Genomic DNA, 22613 nt, shown 5'->3' with positions numbered 1-22613 from the left:
CTGAAGATAAATTTTTTCTAAGGATAAAGATTTGATAATTAGATGATAAATTTTATTTAATCCATAATAAAAGTGCTATAGGTAAATAATATTCCTATAAATTATTTTTAGTTTTTACTCCGAATTTATTTAGTTTTTCGGAGTAAAACTTAATCATAATTAACTTCTACGTAAATACTGATTTAATGTAATGGGTAAGCAAACTAAATAGTGGTTTGGGTTACAATATTATTTTTAATTTTCCAAGCCGTTTCTAAATACATAATAAACCTAATAGTATATTAAATAATACACCATTCATAAAATTTCAAATTTCTCGCATTTTTGTTTTTAAAATTTATAATGAAAGTGAAATTTTATATGTATGCTGTTATTCAATTAAATTAATTATTTTTTAATTAAAATAGAATTTTAATTTTTGCCACATGGTAGAAATATTCGTTCACAACATGCATATATCATATATAGGGAAAATTAAAGTAAATTTTCATTAAATGTTAAAAATAAAATTATGCTCACAAATTTTTGTTATATGTATACATATATTATTACATGCGCATACATAATGTACATATGCATAAATGTAAGTGATTTAAGGCAAATTATATGTAATGTACAGAATTGTAAATCTGCATTTCTACATAAATGTGTATGTAGTGTCTGATATATAAGAAAACTTTCCCCAAATGAAAAATCACATACCTACGTACAAACAATTATTAATATATAATTTAGCCTTCAATTCTTAAACGCCTGTATATATAAAAAAAATAAAAGAAAAAATTAAAACAAACAAACAATATAACCTTAAAATTTTCGTCTGGAATTTAATTATAATTTTCTGCCATTGTTTTGTTTTATTTTATTTCAGTTTTTTTTTATCAGAGAAATTTTCATTGTTATGTTGACAAATATTTTTCACCCCCTTCCCACCTATCACTAAATTATTTACTACATTTTCTGTTTCAGTGCACTTAAGCAATAATAATAAAAAATTTACCATTATTTCAAAAAAAAGAAAAGGGAACGTAGTCTGTGATTCCATAAATTCATAAAAACATATTTATAAAAATGTGTGTTTGTTTATTTTTGCGCTTATATAATGATTTTTGGAGAAAAAAAAGTATGAGCGAACGCAAATGATAAAAAATAAGTAAAAGAATTTTTATATTTTTATCTCCTTCAATTTAGTAGTCCGAAAACTCTGTTCACATTTTAAATGTGCATGTCCTTTTCTTTTTGGTTATTATTTTTTCTTTTTTTCACTGTTCTCCTTCTTTTTTTTTAAATTAATTGAAATGAAATTTAGGTTATAAAGCTAAAGAAAACAAAGAACAAAAAAGAACTTGAATAAAATCGCTTTGAGTTCACTAAAAAATATATAAAAAAAAGAAAGGAACACAAAAAATGTTCTAATTAAAAAACTGTGAATAAATATTCTATTATTTTCGTCCTACATAAAGGAAACTTTAAATTTATGATTATTTAATAACAAAAGAAAAAATATTTCTCCTTTCTCTTTTATTTTTAAAAAATGAAAAATTATACCAAAAATATTTCCATTTTTCTTCTATTTAAGAAATATTGTAAAGCATTTAAAATAAAAATTTAAAATTTTATATAAAAAGTTATAAATTGTAAGAACGGATTTATCAGATGAGAGGGAATCAAATGACTTTAGATACGTAGCTTTAAGAATGATTTAATTGTCTATGTGGTTGATAAAATATTGAATATCCTCGATTATATTGCATATAGAACAAATAGCAACCAATATTTTCCACTTTCGGTTCTCAATGAAAGAATTTGAATAAGGTTTATTAACTAAAATTAGTACAAACCCTAAATGAGTATAAACCAACAAGAGTAGAGCAATTACTGCTTATACTACGGACGTAGAAAGAAATTAGCAATTACTGCTTATATGTACTTCGGACGTAGAAATGATTCTCCAAATAATCCGGCGATGGAACAAACCACGTTAATATAATCAAGTCATAATGTATTCTAAAGCGCTTTGCCTTTTCAAAATACATTTATTACAAATATAAAATCGTTAACGCAAAAACTTATACACGTCAAACGATTCTATTCAATTAAACCTAAAAATTTCTTTGTACAATTGTAAAATTTTGCAATGCAGCTTTAATAAAATAAAAAATATCAGTAAAATTTTTTCGAAGTTGTCGGATAATAAAAGTAAGAATTTAATACACAACCAGAACAAAATTTTTATCGGAATATTGGACCTCTTGGTAAAATTTTTAAGACAAAATTTGATTCGATTATATTCAAGTAAACAGAGTTCATGATCGTATTCAAATAAACTGAGTTCATATCTCAATTTCTTAATTATTCCAACAAAATGATAAATATAATACCATTAAAAAAAAACTTGCATGGATATGAAAAGAAGTTTGCATATCGTGATTTATGTGAACCTATAGGGGAAGAGTTGCAAAATCAATAATGCATTTATAGTCTTGATATAGCAATAATGTTTAATTAATTTTAGTTTAGTAATATTGGTATTCAAAGAATTTTCTGTAAAAATTCTGAGTCCAAATCATGTTAAAGCATTTCATCAGCTTTAGTTTTTTGAAGAAATGAAATTACAGAAAACTTGTTAAGAATTTTTAGACAAAATTTGTTGACTTAGTACAATTGTGCTTAATAAAAGCTCTTGTGAAACCGTTAAATTTAATACATTTAGAAAAATTTATTTTAATGAAGTTTCAATTACTATTATACAAAATCTTTTGTAATAAAAAATTTATTATTGATAAAATAATGTGAAAATATTATGGAAGTACGGTACTACTAAAATTATTATTCATAATGCTTGTGAAAAATTTTGTCGATCATAAAAATTTATGCAACTATATTCTAAAAATTGATTAAAAACCATTTTAACTTCATAATATTTTCAACTAAGTATTTATTTTTAAATAAAATTTAATGTTAATAAAGTTGGGTCAAACCAATGGTTTGTATTGTAGCACTTTTCCCTTCAACAAGTGAAAATTCTGCTTTTAAATACAGTCTATGTATACCTATCACATTATTAAAATTATTTTCATTCATATACAAAACTATTTCTGGGATTGCATATATTTAGGATGAACGATCTATTCAGTCTTTGAAATAAAGCAAAAATTAATACAAAGTGGGGTTAACATAATGCTCGATTTTAAGGATTAATTGTGTGAGTTGTCTTCTTGTGTTTATAGAAATTTGAAAAAGCTTGCGGTTTAGGAAATATAAGGTGTCAAAAATTCTAAATTTACAAATTTCAAGAGGCGATAACTTGAGAGGGGGTGGAGATGGAGAAAAATTTTCTTTTAGCGAAATGAACTATTTGTTAATGTCTAAAAGCCCCTAAAATTTCAAGCTTCTATAGGCTGGGGTTTAGAAGAAAACCGAAATCAAAAATTTGAAAAAAAAAGACTTTAGATAACGGTAAATTTGAACGGCCATTTTGTTTTATAAAGTTTAACTATAGTATACCGCGCTAGGGGAAGCAAGTCGCTGCCTTTCTACGTTTGCAAAATTTCAAAAATGCTTATGGTTTCATTGCAACAAATAGTTAAAAAAGGACATTTTTAGGGTTTTGAGGGGGTATAACTTCTAGAGGAGGGGAGATAGGTAAAAATTTTGTTGTACGGAAATAAGTTTCTAGTGAAGATCTATGTACATACAAAATTTCAGCTTTCTGTCTTCAAGGGTGTAAAAGTTTTGTAAACAGACACACGGAAAGTGTGTCTGTTTACAAAACTTTTCAGAGTGAAACTAATAAGCAGTTTTTTTCAAAAATTTTTTGGAAAAGTGCTAAAAATTTTTAATAGATTCATTATTCTTGCAAATAATATATTACATATAAACCGTTTCGATACAATGAAATTTTTTCTAGAAATGTGAAAAATGCAATTTTAAAAACAATTCTTAAATTTAATTTTTAATTTATATATAGTTTTCACATTATAGAATTCAAAATTTATTCCGATTTTAAAATTGCAGTCATAAAATGCAAATAAAATATGATTTTCTGCAGCTTTTGTTATAACACGAATGCAATAATAATTATCACTTTCATGTGAATAAATTTACATACCTAGATATACGTATGATGTACCTTTGAATGTGTAATAACGAAATATAAAATATGAAAGAAATAAAATGCATATTTTAATATTTAAAATGTCCTCATTACCATAAAATTAACTTGTATAATATTGAGTACGATATACTATGTCTAGGTATATTTGCATATTCTATACGTATTTTTAATACAGTTATATTAAAAATGTTTACTTGTAAATAATTCAATATTGCTTAACTAACATACTCGAAAAGTAGTATATGTAGTATGCGTATGTATCTTGAAAAATTACTTAAAAAATCTGTAAAGTTGTTTAAAACTGCATTTTTCTTTTTTGTTTTTCTCAAACATACTTAAATTTCTCATTATTACTTTTGAATGTCTTGAAGTTTTAAATTTTTACGAAGTTTTTCTTTGGAAAAGTTTTCTCATATGATAAGTTTATTTTATTTTATTTGTGTATACACATATAGGGTGTATAAGTACAACTAGAATAATAAGTATAAAAAATTCACTTTCCGTTTATATCACATTGAAAAATGACATTGACAAAACCATAAACGACGTTTAATCAATGATTTGGGTAATTTATATTGAAATAGTTAGATTAAAGTTAACTGAAACAGTTCATTTTAAAAATTATGCCCAATTAAAATTTTATATACTCATCTGAATACGTATTGAATTATTTTCAGAATTTACGACTGTTCGTCAAGATGGACATTTGTGTTCGGATTTATAAATATATTTCTTCAATTTCACAATAATGCGAAGATCTCAATGTGTGATTATTAATCATACTTTATTATTAAGCAACATTTAGTTGTTTTGCTCAAAATACCGTGTCATAACTTAGAGCCTTTAATATTTTGAAAACATGTTCTCGTTTTTGTCACAAACAATAAATTATTGTCGCAGTACTTTTTCGATAAACTTATTTCGATTTTAGTTCTTCTCATCTCAAAATACCGTAAAGTTGTGGTTTCATTATAGAACTGAATTCATTGCTTTAGTTATTTAATTTTATTCACTTAACCACAGTAAAATATTTTCAATATTTCTATAAAAAATTGTATGATGGCCAGACCAACTGTAAAATTCCTCTATATTTTTTTTAATAAATAACTTTTGTTTTCCTTCATGGTCCTTCTTTTTTTGTTCTTTGCCTCCTTTAAATAAATGCTAATATAAGTATTTACTTTTTAATAAATTTTCTACTTACCTGACTTCACTTATGTAATCGTGAAACCAAAATTTATGGTCTCATTCCAAAGAACTTTCTATTTTTATGTACTTGGTGTATCCATACATGTATGTAAATATGTATATCCAAGTATACAGATACATATTCATAATAAATTATTATTATAGAAAATATAACGAACAGAGCGTTGTTATCACAAGCATACAGAATTCAATTTAATTTTTTCACAGTGCATCGAATTAATTTATTTGAAAATTTATTAAAATAAATTATTTAAAATTGAAATTTTTGATAATATATGGTAACCATATTTATACTACGAACGTATGCTCGAAGGATATAATAAATTTCCCCTACCGTTTGCAACGTTAAGAACTAATATGTTCTGAGATATAGATTCAAGTGGATGTTTTTGATCAACGTCGAATTCTGAGTCGATTTAGCTAGGTCTATCCCTCCCACCGATCACCCGAAAACTAATTAAGCAAATTATCAAATTTTCAAAAATGGTTTATAATAGTAAATACCGCTACCTTATTTAAATTGGATGTGATTATTTATATTGGGTGTGGAATCGATAGTGGTTCTTGTAGCTGCCCTTCAACCTTGAAAGTTATTTGACTATCTCACTGAATTTTTATATCGAAATCTTGCTCAAGCAAATAAATTTTTGAGGATGTTACGTGAGAGAAAAATTGTTGACTTCTTCTGGTAGATGCCATACAATTTCAAAGTTACTTGGTCATAACTTCGAAATTGTAGGAGCTTCGGTACTGAAATTTTGCAAAACCAGATATGGTAACACGGCTTTTATTTTTGGTAAAAACTGTTCAAATATCATGAGTGTTTATGATAGCTCCCACAGAATTTCAAAAGTTATATATGTAGGTAGATCTTGGAATTGTGGAACTTACAGTATTGAAATTTCGCACAAACAAATATTTCTTGACGTGTAGTGGTAGCTGCCATACAACTTAGAAAGTCATTTGGACGTATGGACGCTGTTGAAATTATAGTGCTGAAATTTTGCATAAACGAACAAAAAACCAGGAGTACGTCTGGAACAGTGTGGATATTAACACACAGTACTTGAAATCATTAATTAATACGTGTATCACGGAGTTGACAAGGTCAACTCTACCTATTCTCGTTTTAACAGAAAACTTTAGCACATATTTTATCGTAAATTTTCTTTAATAAAATTAATGGTATGTAAAATTGAATTTGATTTTAAATGTTAACAGGCAACCAACTTTTAAGAATCTATTAAATTAATATTTAATCGAATTTTTACCAAAAATTGCATAATTTATATAAAATTTCTGATTTCTTGAATGCGATAACGTCAATAAAAACTTCAGTGAAATAGTAAACTAATTGTGAAGTTTAAAATTGCTAAATAATTGACAGACAATTAAAATTTTCTTTAATGAATTATTTTTACTCTGGTAATAAGAGCTATGGTCAAAGTTGTATGTAACTTTATTATTACTACATAATTATACTTACAGTAAATTTTAATTCTATTCAAAAGTTATTTTAAAACTTATATAAAACTTAAAGATTAGAAAATCTCCCTTGATAGAAAAAACTTTTCAAAAATTAAAATAAAGTTTTTAGCAAGTACAAAATGTAACATTAATGGTTAAGTTTACTTATAGATTTTAATAAGAAATTAGGAAGAAAAGTGGTACTAGTACAAGTTTTGCATGTTATGTGGTATAATGTTGCTTTTGGAAACTTTTTGGGATTTTAATTAAATATACCTCGACTTTCTCAAGGATTCTAAATTTTGAATCAATTTTACAATTAAATTTTCTAAAATTCAGAAAATAAATTATTCAATTAATTAACAGTTTACACACAAAATTTTCATCAAATTCATAACGGACCAAACTTACTTTATGAAATGTATTTAACATTTAAACTCTGAATTAGAAAAACTTCGAAATAAGCACAAAAACACTCCCTCGAATACTGATATTTTGACACATACCCTTAAAATTGTGACTTAATTAATCGAATTATTTTATAGGTTCAAATTGAGAACATATGTATTCATACATATACTAAGGGAATTACTATCGTTCTGCTCTATCCTTTCAAACATGCCATAGTGCTATGAATTCGACTCTTCTTATCTCTATTAGGTTGAAATTTTATTCAATTCTATTCGATTTTTATACAGATCGATAATAGAAGTTCAATAGCAATTTACAGCTAAAAAAATGTATCGGATCCAAGCATCGGAACATTGAAGTAACTATTTTATAATTTTGAAGTAACATTGTAACAAAAATTAATTCTATCGACTTTTCAAATAAAAGATTGTTCAATGTTCAACATGGTATACAACTTGTGAGTGATTCATTTCTTATACTTTCACATTTTAATGCAATTTAAAGCCAGTGTGCTGTCGAAGTGTTATGGAAAATTTGTTGTATGTGTACAGATGATTGTATAAAACAAAACCTATAATATTACAATAATTTCAAAAACCTTAAAAATTATAGAAAATACCACAAAAAGGCAAAAACCAACAAAAACTGAAATATTTATAAGAAAATTAATTTGGTGTCTCTCTACCTTTGTAGGTGTAGGAATAGGTGGATTATTTGCAAGAATAACTTTACTATTCTTTGGAAAATTTTATCCTTATAATATTTTATTTTGTATACGTAAATTACAGTGTAACTTTTAAAATACAAGGATCAGATCATCATAAGACCATGATAGAAGCTAAAATGAATAGTGTTTAACTATTAGTTGATATACAAGATTTACATTGTGTTTGGAAATTATTTTCTAAATTTTATGTAAAACTGCATTCCTTTAAATAAACACCCAACCAAAAATTTAAAGAAAAAGTTTTTTTCTATTAATTTTTCCTCCAGATGTGATAACTAAGATTCGTTGTTTTTTAATTAGAATTAATGCAACTAGTTTGATACGAAAAATATTTGATGGTTTGCTAGAAGAATGAAAAAAAGAAAGAATTTAAGTCAAGGTATGGCATTTAAAACTTTTTTAGCATTATTTATGAAAAAAAAGCATTTCTGATTTTATTTGTGGTTCTTTTTTTCTTGAAAAAATTTCGTAAATAAGCAAAGTTTTTCAAAATTTTTCTTACAAAAACATAAGAAAATCTATTTCTCAAAGACTTTTCGCTTCAAATTTTTTCTTCAATTTTAAGGTTGGTACCTCAAGATGATTATTTTAAGATGCAAAAATATTTAGATAAGAATTTTTTTTTATAATTTTGTTTTTTGGAATAAATTTAAAGTTTTTATATTAAAATTTCTTCTACACAATATTCATTTATAATAATAAAACTCATTTTACATGGGAACTTAAAATGTATTCATAATTTACACATTTTACATTGACGATGGTAAACTTTTTATTTAAATTAATATAATATTAAATGCCATGGCACTTTTATAAAAAAATATTATATAAATGATAAAATGAATAAATATTTTATTTACTATATGCATTTTCAGCGAAAACATCACATAATTACCGACTGCATTGCATACAATAATAAAGGTTGTGATAGCAATAAATTTGTCATATCGAGTTTTTGGCGGGAACGTTCTTCCCATAGCGGGGAAGTTTAAATAGACTCTTTTTAGTAACCTGTCGGTCTTTCGGTCTATTGGTCTGTCTGTCTATGCGTGCATGCGTGTATCCCAATTCGGCTGAACTGATTTTCATGAAATTTCATGTGTGAGTTTTCAATTCTACTTCCTTGAAGTTTAATATTTAAATTTCGAATGTTAAAAAAATTAACATATAAATTGTTTGGAATGATCGGGGCTCGGAAACCAAACTGGGGGCCGATTTTACATTTTTCCCATATCTAAGGAATATGTTTCGTATATGGAATTTCTTGAAATTTGATATTTGAGTTCTGATCGTTATCGAAACTAACTTTTGAGCTTTTCATCGAATTCGGATTGCACAAAGCGAAACTCTGACTGTAGTTTAGTTAGAGTTGAGTTTAGAAACTGACATTTTTAACATATACGTTTGTAGCTAGTAAACTAGTACTTTAACTTCATTAAAAAAACTATACACAAAAATTATATTTTATCCAACAATATTTGTTCAATTCGGTATATGTCGACCATAACTAGCGTATATTAACATTCGATAACATACAATTGTGAATATAAATTAGCACATGAATGAAACAGATCTACATTGTGTAATTTCAGAGTTTTGTGTTTTCAAAGCAGATCTACTTTCATTGTGAAAATTACTATAAAAAAAAAAAATCGATTATAATTATTCTGGAATTGTCCAGTAAATAATTACAAAAATATTACTATGGCAAGAATTGTAACGTTTTTGCATTATCATTTCTTTTCATTTACACCAAAAAGTAACATTGCGTTTCTAATTATTTTTCCAAAAGAAAAATTACGTATTGCGAAAATTAAAATTTTCAAACTATTTTCAAAATAAATATAGCCACCTTTAATATCATTAAAATAAATCTTCCCTCATTGCATAAATTTTTTATTTCATCTTAATAAAATTCTCAACGTCTCTGGGCGAATCACTGGGCGAATGAAATCTTTGTAACGAAATTGTAAGAACAAGAAATAATTTTGTGATAGAGTTATATTGGAGGAATATGAAGTAAGTTAGAATTTTAAAAAGTAAAATTAATACCACCTATTAGTGTAACGAACTAAACACCAAAAATTTTTAATGAGAAGTATATAGTAATAAAAAGCAAAGCAAAATTGTGTTTTTGAAAAGGCAACGTCAAAAATTTGAAAGTCGTCATCATTGGAAAAACTACATCAACATTTTGTTTTACATATCTAATAATGTTTATGTATATATATATAAGTCTCTTGAACTGCATAATACAAATGCGAATAAAAAATATGTGTGGGTCTGGAAACAATTTAAAGTCGACTTATATACTTGCCTTTTATCTTATGGTATTATGAATTTCAGATATTAAATTTTCAACAGCAAGGCGCTTCTCCATATTTTGTTTTAGAATTTTATATTTAAGTTTCTTTAGCAAAAAAAAAAACTTCTGCTTTTTGATATTTTTAAAAAATACATTTTAAATAAAATGAATTTCTTTTTAAATTTGGAGAATGTGAAAATAAGAAATCCATTATTTTTTATCTATGCCAACCAAAACAGAATTAAATTGATTTATATTGATTCTATTGCATAGGTACTTTTTGAGCCTTTCTCTACATGTACAATGTTTACAATATTTCACTTTATCTTGGAATATTTGTAAAAAAATATCTTGTAATAGTGGTTGCCTTAGGAATTTGTTGGCTTCTTTTCACACATCTTAAGCATCTTATAAAAGACCATATACATATGTATGTAGGTAAAATCTTGTTTATTAATATTCCTTGAACCACAAACTGAAATTTTACTTGACATTTTTAAATTATTTTTAAAAATTGAGCATATTATAATTATCTTCCGCCATTCAAACATAAAAAACAGAAATTTTGGTAATTATAAAGTAGATATACACATATTCACAATGTCTGAAATTTTAAAGATGTTCAAAATTTTCTGTTACATTTTTTATAATACTATTCTCTGTAACATTATACAAGACTTCTAAGAACGACAAGTACCTACATTATGTACACACATATAATATCAAAAACCAAGTACTTACAAGTTTTTATTTTCCATTTTATATTAAAACTCATAATCAATTATTCACAGAGTCATAAAATGATTTACGAGTATGTTAAAGTGGTGGCAGCGAATAACTAAACAATTATAAAAAAATATTTTTTAAAGTTTTATTTTATTTTTTTAAAAATCAAATATATGTGTAAGTCTACAGGAACATATGTATGCATGTATATGTATTTTGGTACAATTTTCTATTAATACAACATTTTTACCTATATGGTAAATTCATCTTTTTCCCACCATTTATACAGAAAATTTAAATTGTATTTCTTCAATGGTTCGCGGGCTTTTTTTGCATGTTTAACTTTTTTTTCTGTTTTTATAGCCATGCTACAATCATATGCATGTTTTCCTGCAATAGTTTTTTTTGAATACATACATGCATATACATACGTACCTATATAAAGATATGATGACATTCATTCATACGAATTTAACTTCGTATAATTTTTATTTTTTGGAAAAGGAAAATTTATATGATATGAAAGGTTCACTGATTTTAGGAAAATATTCCCAAAACTCTCAATAAGTTCAGGTTTTTTTTTGTGTGTTTCTGTCTATATGGTTTTCATTTATTTATATATTATTTATTTATATTGTATACTTTCTAATATTGATTTTAGTATTTTTACATAGCTCAGAGGCAAAGTATAATCTTTTCAAAATTGGAAATAGAAAATTTGTCGGTAGTAGAATAAATATTTCAGGTAAATTTGTTTTGATGAATAAATTTATTGTTGAAAAAATTACAACAATTATATTTAATAAAATTTTTCAACAATAACAGAAATTTTCTAATTTTTGCTATTGTAATTTTTATTTTACACTTTTCTCAAAAAATTTACATTTAACTGCAATTTATCCAGGCATAATTAAATTTGGAGCCATTTTTTTTTTCAATCTGATATTTATGTTGCATCAAGGCATAAGCACATAAGAAGTCAATTAAGTTTTACAAATTTACCACTTCGAGTATCGAATTTATCAACGTAATGATGTACAATAAAGTTGCCTTGCGGTATTCATAGGTATTCGGAAAAATGAAAAAACTGCGGTTTTTCAAACACAATGATTGACTGTTATTTAAGGCTCTGTGATGAACCATAACAAATACATTTAAGGCTCTGTATAATGAAGTTTTATATTTTAAAAATAAGATTACGGACAGATACGATTTAAAAAGCATATTTCTAGATTTTGATAAATAACATTAATTTGCGAAAAAAATAATTGAAAAGTAAGGCCGCTGAACTTTGCCCAAAAAGTAGGGTCCAAAAAAATAGTTCTTTTTTTGGAGCTTTTTCAATTTTTTGTGGTTTTTTTGGTTTCTATTACAGGACCGGAGAGTACGGTTTTTGAATTAAGTCGTTAGGAGTCATGGTTCTCAAGATAAAATTACTTCTTTAAAAAGACAATATTGAAGTTCTTTATCAAAATCCAGTAATACGTTTTTTTTTTCAAAACATAATTCTAAATTTTATATTTATATACATTAATAATTGAGAGTATTTCAATGTAAAAAAATTCATAAATTCTCTCCATTTATACATAAGTATAACATTTTAAATTAATTATAATAACCGCACGTATACAACAAAAACACATGAATCAATTCTATACGAATCTGTCACATTCTGAATATCCCACTAATAATATAACAAAAATAATGTATACATGACGTGACAATATGACAGATTATGTGCGAATATTAGTAACGAGCATTCTTGGTGCAAGAGAAACCCGTTTTTTCAATCCTCGAAGTTACGAGTAATTTGTATTCGTACATAACTAAATTGTAGTTGTTATATAAATATTGAACAGAAACTAAGATTTAATATGTTGTAAAACTTTGTCGGTTCAAGCTCTTAAAATATGAAATACTAATTATTAAAATTTGTAAAATTCTTAATTATATAGTAGCATGAGTAATTAAAAATCTTAAATTCAAAACAATTTGTCATTTTATTTCTTAATTACTTTATCTTATTATTTCTTATTTTTAGATTTATCACCATGAGGAAAAAAGTTCATCAAATTTCAAATAAATGAAAAGCTATTTGCCAGATGAGAAAAATGCATTTTGTAGTTTCCGCAGATAAAAAGTTATCATTCATATGAATACAAGTAAATGGCATCTATGTGAAATTATTCATCAAGAATCAAAAAACATGTCATTTATCTAAGAGTTTTATATTTTTCTTATTATATGTTTAAATAAAAGATAATTCGTCTACCACTAAATTGTTAAAAAAATCAAGTACTTAAAAAAAAAACTGAAAAAAAGCGTTTTAAGCAAACAAGAAATAAAAAAGAAAAATAACCTGAAAAGCAAATATTTCTAGTACAGTATTTAAAATTGATGATATTTTATTGTTCAACTACCAAAAATATTTACGAAAGGTCGGTCGTTAAACAAAAATCGTCTATATTTTATTCAGGAATAAAAATTTTGAAAAATTCAACATCATTGCATACACCATTTAAATAGAAATTTAAGTGGGGAATCAGTACTATATGCTTACATTTTTTTTGTGACTATAGAAAGAATTTTTAAGTAAAGCGAGTTTAACATAACTAAAGTTACTATATTAAGCAAATTACAACAAAAATGAAAGCTAACAAAATAACAACCTGAAATGTTTTGAATTTAAATATAATCCAGCAGTCAGGAAAACCAAAAAAAACAACAATTTGACATTAAGCTGAGAAGAATGTACAATATCTATCGTACAGTCAGAATGACAACAATATAGTCAACTAAAGAAAGGATAATTTAATGCAGTATAAAAACTAATCAACCAAATATATATACAAAATGCATTGCAATTTCTCATAAACCAACCAAAACAAAAAAAAACGAGTTTATATTGTGTTCCATTCAAAAGGACAGTGAAATAACATTTTGAACAAAACAGGAGAGACATAAAAAAAAATTCCACTTAAGCACCTTAAAATATGTAAAATATTTTTCTTTATGGAGTAGAACCTGAAAATATGCAAAAATAATTGAGGATTGTGTTGTTTTTCATTACAAAGGAAAAAAACAAGAACAAAAAATTGTTTTGCATTCGACTATGCTTGGACACTTTGAATTCACAATATAGAAAGGATATATACCTTTTTTCAAAACCTATTTTATTTTGTGCTTTTGTTTAAAATTACAATCACTTACAAAGACTACGCCTAAGAATTTTTTAATCAGACTTGAAATATTAAAAGTTAAAATTTTAATGAGTGACTCCCAAAGAGGAATAATTTTAAAATTTGGTATATGGACCCAAAATTAAATTTTGCAAATGGTTACAGTACAACATTCTAAATAATTTTCAAGGATCGTTAATCATAATTGAAAACTAATCAAAACTGAATATTTAAATATTACAAATTTAAATGCAGGAAAATTACAATTTTTGCAATTTAAAAAATAAAGAAAAAATACTTACATTATCATTCAGGTTAAATTCAATTCAATTTTAAAGAACAATAGAAAATTAAAACAAAATCCACATTAAAACCACTAAAGAAGAACAACAATTTACTCAAATAAAAAGGATACTGCATTGAAATAAAAAATTAAAAAAAAAAGGCAATTTTCTACATTTTATATCAAATATGTGTTGGTGTGTGAATATAAAACGTGTGTAGACATTTGAGGTTAGAACTTTCTTTCTTTTGATTATACTTTAGTATTATTTTGTATCTTATGTGTACAAATGTGTGTTTACCACAAAAACCACTTTTTCACTACTTTTGTTAAAATATTTTGATATTTGCTCTATGAGCCTAGATATATATGGAAGTTTTGTAGAAAATATATATAAAAAAAATTTCTTATAATATGTGAACAATATCAGAATGATTTCAAAGGAAATTAATTCATGCATAAAAATAGTCAAACTTAAATTTAACACTTAAAATACGAATTAAATACATTGATAATTTTTTTTCTAACAATCACTGGAGTGAAGCGTTTATGTTTATAAGAAAACAATATTTAAAATTAATTTACAATTAACAATTGTTTTTAATTTGAAAATATAAAAGTTTTTAGTGCTATTTAAATTATTTTACGTTGAAAGTTGAAAAAATAAAATTAAATGAAAAACAAAACATGTGTTCCATTCCCCATTTTAGAAATATTAGTAAAAATTACACAATAAAAATGAAGTTGTAAATATTTAACTGTTATTTAAGAAATACAACACAAAAAAATAAAAGAAAACAAAATTTTAAAATTAGAAATTTCAAAATAATTGCAATATTCAAGCAGTTAAATACCAGTATCCTTTTAAAGGAGGATATAAAAATTAAAAAGGAAAGTTTAAGTTACCTTTTTCCATAAAAAAAAAAACAAAACAAAAAAAATCCTAAAACTACCAGAAAAAAAAAACAAACGGACCTTAGATAAATTTTTATCATTTGAGGAGAAATTAATTTAACCGGAAATTAACCGATTTTAACTTTCTCCTTAATACTTTCCCAAAAATAATATATAACAAAAACAACTACACAAATAGAGGAAGAAAAAAATGGGAAAAAAGATAAACAAAATTAGTATCCTGCTGGTTATTTTAAAATATAATCGAAAATTATTTTTACCTCAACATCAAAAATCACCAGTTTGCAACAGTATAGTAATAAAAAAAATTGTTGATAACGCTGTTTAGTATTAAAAACAAAGACCGAAAAATAAAGCAAGAAATTATTTTACAAATGTTACACAAAATCCAGGGAAAATAACTTTTGCTTTTATGAAGAAAAATGAGATAATATACCCTGTTTTTTTTTTTGACCAAAAGAAAACTTTCGAAAAACAAAAAGAATTTGTATCAAACAGAAAAAGGCAAAGCAAAAAAAATAAAGGACATATCATCACATTAAAAAAAAGTTTACCGAAAAATTAAGCTGGTGGAAAATCAACAACAAGAAGAAAGAACAATAAAAGCAACCTTTACAACAAAAACAAAAAAAAGAAACTCCATTATAAAATTAATTTATTTTTTTTTATTTTTTTTTCTACTTTTCCTTAAAAAAAATATCCTGCAGTCGATGTCGACTTTTTTACGTCACGTCCTTTTTATGCTGGTTCTATTCACGGCCAAAAGCCTCGATAAAATCTCTGTGAACCCAGATAGAATTTCTTCACTTAATAATAACGGTTTAAACAGCAATAAAAATCATAATAATATCTATGACAATAATAATAAAAATAATAATGAAAATATTATAAGTTCTCCCACATTAAATAAAAAATTACATAATCATGATCAAATATTACATTTGGATCATGATAAATATATTAATAGAATAACTCCAACGACTAGAATACATTATCAGCAACAACGTCAAAAAAATAATAATTTAAAATTTTATTCAAATAATGAAGCAGCCTATCTATTACCGTTACATCCATCAATGCAACAACAATTATTATTACAACAAGAGTTTGAACAACAAAAAAAATATCAAGATAGTTTACAAAGTAATGGATTTACAACACCATTTCAATCATTGACATCTACAATTATTGATGATGATAATAATAATATTTTGAAACAAAAATTCATTAAACCAAAACAATTTAATCAACAGCAACAGCAGCCACAAAAGCAACAAAAACAGTCACATCATCTGCAACAACAACGAGAATTACAACGTCAACCGCAAGAATACCAACAACATCAATTACCATCAGAACACCAGCAATATCATCAATACCAACAACAACAGCAACAACATAATCATGGTCGTTATAGCCCACAATATTCTCAAAAATATACTTATTCACAAATAAATCACGGTTTTAATAACATTCATAACAAAATATCACAACATTTACCACAACCACAAGCTCAAAGGCAAGCCACTAAAATTGAATATTATAATACCGGTGGCAGCAGTAATTCAAATTCTGGTGGCATTAATAATGAAAATAATAAATATTATTATCATAATAATTTCCATATACCAGATTCAAGTATAATTGATATTGATAATGCTGGCGCCGGTGGTATTAGTAGCTTAACTAATTTGCCAAAAATTCCACCATTTCCAGCCATATCTGCATTTAATTTCTTTGGTGGCAATAAAGGTGGTGGTAGCGGTAGCTCTAGCAGTGGTGGCGGTTTAGCCGATACACATAAAAGTTGTGGTGGTATTTTAAATGCACGTCACGGTATCGTACAAACACCAAATTTCCCTAATAAATTTGAAACACCAATAGTTTGTGTTTGGATTATTGATGCATCAGAATTTGCAACAACAGCAACAAATATTTCAATTGTTGTTTATTTGAATCAATTGTACGTGTTAGGTGGGCTAAAATTTACTGAATATATGTATTATAGTGAAGATTACAAGGTACCAAGTCATAGAATATTTGAGTTAACAGAAGATGATGTAACGCAAGTAACATGGATACAATTTCAAAGTCAATATTTAGAAATTCGTTTCGAGATGAGATCATTAGATGGTACTCATTTAAGAGCTTTAAATAGATTCTTAGATGTTTATGGTTTTAATATAACGTATGAAGTGGATCAAGTTAAATCATATCAGTGCAATGCATTAAAATGTCATTTTCTGGGACAATGTTATGCAAGTGATGATTTTAGGTAAGTAATCATTTATACAATATATTTCTCTTTAGAATTTTTTGATAGGTTTTAAATAACATACTCTCACCTCTCAATACGTAATTCAAAAGAAGCCCTAATAATTTAATAATCGAGAGTAATTAAGAAATTATTAATTTATATTGCATAACGTATTAAATATATTTTTAAAAAATAAGATTTTGAATAACAGCACACGGCTCTCACTCAAACCAAATACAAATATCGTACAATAACCCTCAAATAATAGCAAATTTAATTTCTACAACGTCCAACTTTCTTATTATTATTTTAATTTTGCATGAACTTCACAGAAATAGAGTTTTTTTTTCTTCTTAAACTAAAAAGAAAAAAACTCTTGCCTGAAAATCCAACAAAAAGATATTCGAAAATTTTTACTAATTCCACAAAAACAAGAAATAAAAAAAAAACTTCCCCGCAATCCTGAGAACCCAAGCAAACAAAACCATAGCAAAAAAATAGAATCAGACAAAAATTAGTAAAGTAGTAAGGAACGCATGGAACATCGGGAAATTTCTATGAAAAGAAAATGCAAAACAAAAAATAAAAACGAAATATTGTGGAAAAAAACTTTTTTATTAAATTTTATTTTATCAGCAATTCTAAATTGTACAAAACTTTACGCCATTTCCATTTTCCTTTCACTATTTTTTTGCTTGTCTTATCAAAAATTTTCTTTTCCTTTACCTATTTAGACTATAAGTATTTTTTCTTCGGGAGAATATTTTTCAATTTGTGTAACTTATGTGATTTTCCAATCAAAATGATTCAATCTCAATGTTAGAACTAAGAAATAGAAAATTCGGGCCTCAGTGAGTAGATCTTCTAAAAGCGAAGAAAAAACCGTAATTCAAACAAAGTTTGGGAAGAAAGGGCATTTTTACAATATAAACCTATGTAATTTCACCTAGTTTGCCTAGTTCGTAGAGAAAGTATTTTACATACGTAAACCAGAATGTGTTTCTAAAAAAGTACTTATACAAATCTTAATAAAACCACTAAACTTCGTAAATTTTAGCATCAATTAAAAGTGCCGCTGACACTAGCAATTGTGAGAACAACGTTATTTATCTATTTTAATGTCGTTCAAATTTGACATTGTCAAAAAAGACTATTATCCAACGTTAAATTGAGCAGTGTATAAGTAAAAGTATAAAATATAAATCAATAAATTCTAACAAACCTTTCAAAAGTATCCTAATATTGAGAGGATTGTTAATATTTAATCTTTCATCATGTTGTACATTGTGTTCAACATAGGGAATAAAATGTTTTCTACTTGCCAGACGACTTTTTTCACCATTATGCTTTATTGTTTATTGATGTAATGAGTAAAAAGCAAAATGAAAAAAATTAAAAAAAAAGTTTGGGATTATAAAGGAAGGATATAAAATTATAAGTGATACGAACGGACCCTTAGAAAAAAAGATTTTAAACAAAAATTAATTTATTTTGCCCCTTGTTTTCTGAGTGGTGTCCGAGTTGGTTGTTAGAATAAATTGTTTCAATTTTTGTTTCCATTTTTTTTTCATCCAAAAAATTAAAAGAAGAAAGAAATTGTTTTTGCCCTTTATAAAGAAAAGTAATGTTACGAATCCGAAACTAAATGTCAAACAATATTAGAATTAACAGTATGAACTTAAAGTCTTTCATGGCAAATTCTCTTAGAACTTGAAATTTTAAGAAATTTCTTTAAAATTTTATCAAAAGAAAAAAACTTCTTGTTCAACTTTTGTCAACACAACTAATTTTTTATGATTCAGAACAGCCATTGTATGTTAAAAACATTTTTAATATAATAAATTAAAAACTATGGGATTCCGTTTTAGAAGTCATAATCAATAAATTTTATTTAGGTATTTGAAATGCTGTGATCACTTGCTGAGAAATTATTCAACATGATTCCTGCTATATTTTACCCCGGCTTTTGTTTTTTAGTAATTTCGGCCAAAATGTTTGGAACTGTAGTAATGATAACAATAGAAACTTTACATTAATAAAAAATTTAAAAATTATGTTGGTTTGTATGCGTATATACAATACATAAGAAAAAAAATTTTTAATATTAATTTTCATCATAATTTTATGGTAATGAGAATTTTTTGTTTTTTTTACGATTTTATTTTGAGGTTTTAGACAAATTTTATAGAAAACTAAGAAACTTAGATTTATTTCTTGAATTCTTTTGATAATTAAACTGTTATGTAAAAAATTTATATTTAACTATAAATCAGCTGCGAAATAATATTTGCGATTCATTGTCCTGTCAAAAGAGTTGAAAAAAGACGAAGACTACTGTTTCAACCAAACTAATTTAAGATTTAGTTTTTAAAAAAAATGTGGCTCTTGATATTTTTAGACATGATTTCCAACCTCATTGAGCCCCACAAAAAATTCCAATCGATTGTTTCATTAAATTAACGTAATTAACGGCAACGTAATCGTACCGTTAGAATTGTTCTTAGATATTTTGTAATAATCTGTTCGAAGCTAAAGACAGTTTAATTTTTAGGTATTACAAAAATTACAGACATTTATGATTTTCATGATAAATATATAACATTAGAATGTTTAATATAGGTAAGTCAGATGGAAGATCTGACGTATAACAGAAATCATTTGTACTATTCTATTTTAAAATATTTCTTGAATATTTTAAAATCAGTAATTGAGCACCGATTTTTAAAAGCATCAACTATGAAAGACAATAAATTCTTCATAAATCCTTGTTTTATATCAAGTATATTCTACGAATATTAACTTCGAATTTTTAAATTAAAACATTTCAATTCTATTTTTAGAATTTATTTTTGTGATTTTTGTGAAAATGGCAAGTAAATTTCTGTAAAATATGAATTAAATTAGAGAGAACTTTGAAACAACAGACAATACCTACTATTGGGTGCCTTACCTTGTAACGTTGAAATATATTTGCGTTAAACATTTTGAATCAGAATAATTATTGTGCACTGTAATAATAATTTACACCATATTACATAAAATTACGTGATTAAAATATTTCAAGACGATATAGCATATATACGTAAACAAATTCATTTCTATTATAATGAGGACACATTAAAATCTTTAATTTCCTTGAAAATTTTTCAAAAAAATAATGAAAAATCTTTTATTAGTAAAGTTTTGTATGACAAACAAAAGAAAAATAAATTTTTAAATGAAAATTTCTAATAAAATTTTTCTCATTTCAATTAATTTTCCGATAACTGAGAACAATAGTCCATTTTTAATAATAAAAATTTAGTACGAAAAATTCTAAATGCACACCATTGTTATTATATAGAATTTCAGTTCTGATTTTTTCACAATATTATAAAATTTAATTTTTTGTTTTTTTCATTGATATAATATTATGTATACTCAATATTTGATAATGTAATTTGAATTACCTACCTATATTATAATTGAATTTCCTACCCATATTATTTTATTATTAGTTTCGAATTGAAACTTGAATATTGCTTTTTGTGTATATGCCAACTGATTAACCCTGGAATACTATTGTAATTCTTTTTAACATATTTTACTGTTATGGCATAATTTTTTAACGACGCCGATTAAAGTCCCTATAAGTTTGCCCATTTTTTATAAATCGCCTATTGTTTTCTCTTTTTAAAAAAAAAAAGAGAATTAGCAAAAGTTAGAAATATTTCATTATTCTACTGAAAATTATAGTCTATAATAAAAATATTATATTCATTATGTGCAAGGAGGGGTAAAACGCATAATACATAAAATTTTAAGGAATCTGGTAAAAACCAAAATTTTAAACAATTTTCATTTGAAACTTTACCAATTTCAAACTCAGTTATTTTGTATGGTACAGAGAGAATAGCTCTTTGAAATTTTCAAAGAAATCTGATTGGAAATGCTTTCGATTTTATCAATTGGGACTATCTAAACATTGTTCAACATTTCACGAAAAAAGACAAATTTTTCTATTAATTCTTATTTTCATCCGCTCTGTTGTAAAATATTTCGTTCTAAACACTCTTTATTTTCAGCTGCCATAGCAGCACACTAATTGATAATTCGCAACGAACAATGACAATAATGTTTTTATATTGTTTTGTGCTGTAGAAAAAATCTGCTTTAGGCATTAAAAAATCATTTTTTACCTTCTTTGTTCTTTTTAAGTTTTGTTTTTCTTTTTATTTTGTCTTGTACAATGTTGATTACAAATAAAACGCTTCCAAATAGCCCTCTTACTACCACACGAATCTTAAATCTAAATAACAATCTTTCAATATTATAATTTCCTTGTTGTTTTCATTTTTGTTGTTGTTATTTTATGTATAAATACATCGTACCATAAATGTCGTACTCAAATATTTTCTCATTACCTAAGGTAATGATAACAACAATAACAAAAACAAAAGAAAATAAATAAAATACAGAAGAGCAAGAAAAGAAAAGGAACATTTCAAGAGGTCACTAGAAAATGAAGAAAATGAGTGTGATTTAAATGAAAATAAATAAGAATGAAATAAGAGAGAAAAGTCATACAATACAACACCAAAAGTTTACATTTAATGTTTTCATATTAAGTAAAGTGAGAGAATTCACGCACAAAAATATTAAAAGTAATCAAAAAAAAAAATGAAAACAATGAATAATTTCCTTGTGTTTGTCCTCCCTTTATTCGTATTTATTAGAATATGAGTGCGGCCATTTTGTTTCTGTTTATTTTTTTTTTGTTTATTTACTTTTTCTTGCTTCCTTTGGTTTTTTTCTTAACATAGTTTTGTCCTCTTAATATGTACAAATACACAGAATAATATTAAAAAAATTTTCAATAGGAAATCTCTGAAGAGCCCATTTTGAAGATTTTATTTTTTAATATTTGTTACATACGCAATTTATTTAATAGATGCTCTACCATAAGGGCAATAAAGTATGCTATGTGCATGAAAATATATTTTACGAAGACATGAAGAGGAAATTACAAATAATGTAG

General features: G+C 25.3%; 1 protein-coding gene across 1 annotated transcript in view; it reads left to right on the top strand.

The window, feature by feature from the left end:
- Positions 1–13004: 13004 nt before the first annotated feature.
- The window catches only part of LOC129612500 (hybrid signal transduction histidine kinase K-like), a 159129-nt gene continuing 149520 nt past the window's right edge, over positions 13005–22613 (top strand). Inside the window, exon 1 of the mRNA XM_055526143.1 lies at positions 13005–17614. Within this exon, the coding sequence (XP_055382118.1) occupies positions 16050–17614 (1565 nt within the window). The 5' untranslated portion in view covers positions 13005–16049. The remainder of the gene's footprint in view (positions 17615–22613) is intronic.

Source organism: Condylostylus longicornis, unplaced genomic scaffold (assembly GCF_029603195.1).
Source record: "Condylostylus longicornis isolate FDR11 unplaced genomic scaffold, ASM2960319v2 ptg000072l, whole genome shotgun sequence".
NCBI classification, from domain to species: domain Eukaryota; kingdom Metazoa; phylum Arthropoda; class Insecta; order Diptera; family Dolichopodidae; genus Condylostylus; species Condylostylus longicornis.
The sequence above is the reverse complement of the archived record's forward strand: the minus strand, read 5'-3'. Positions and strand labels throughout refer to the sequence as shown.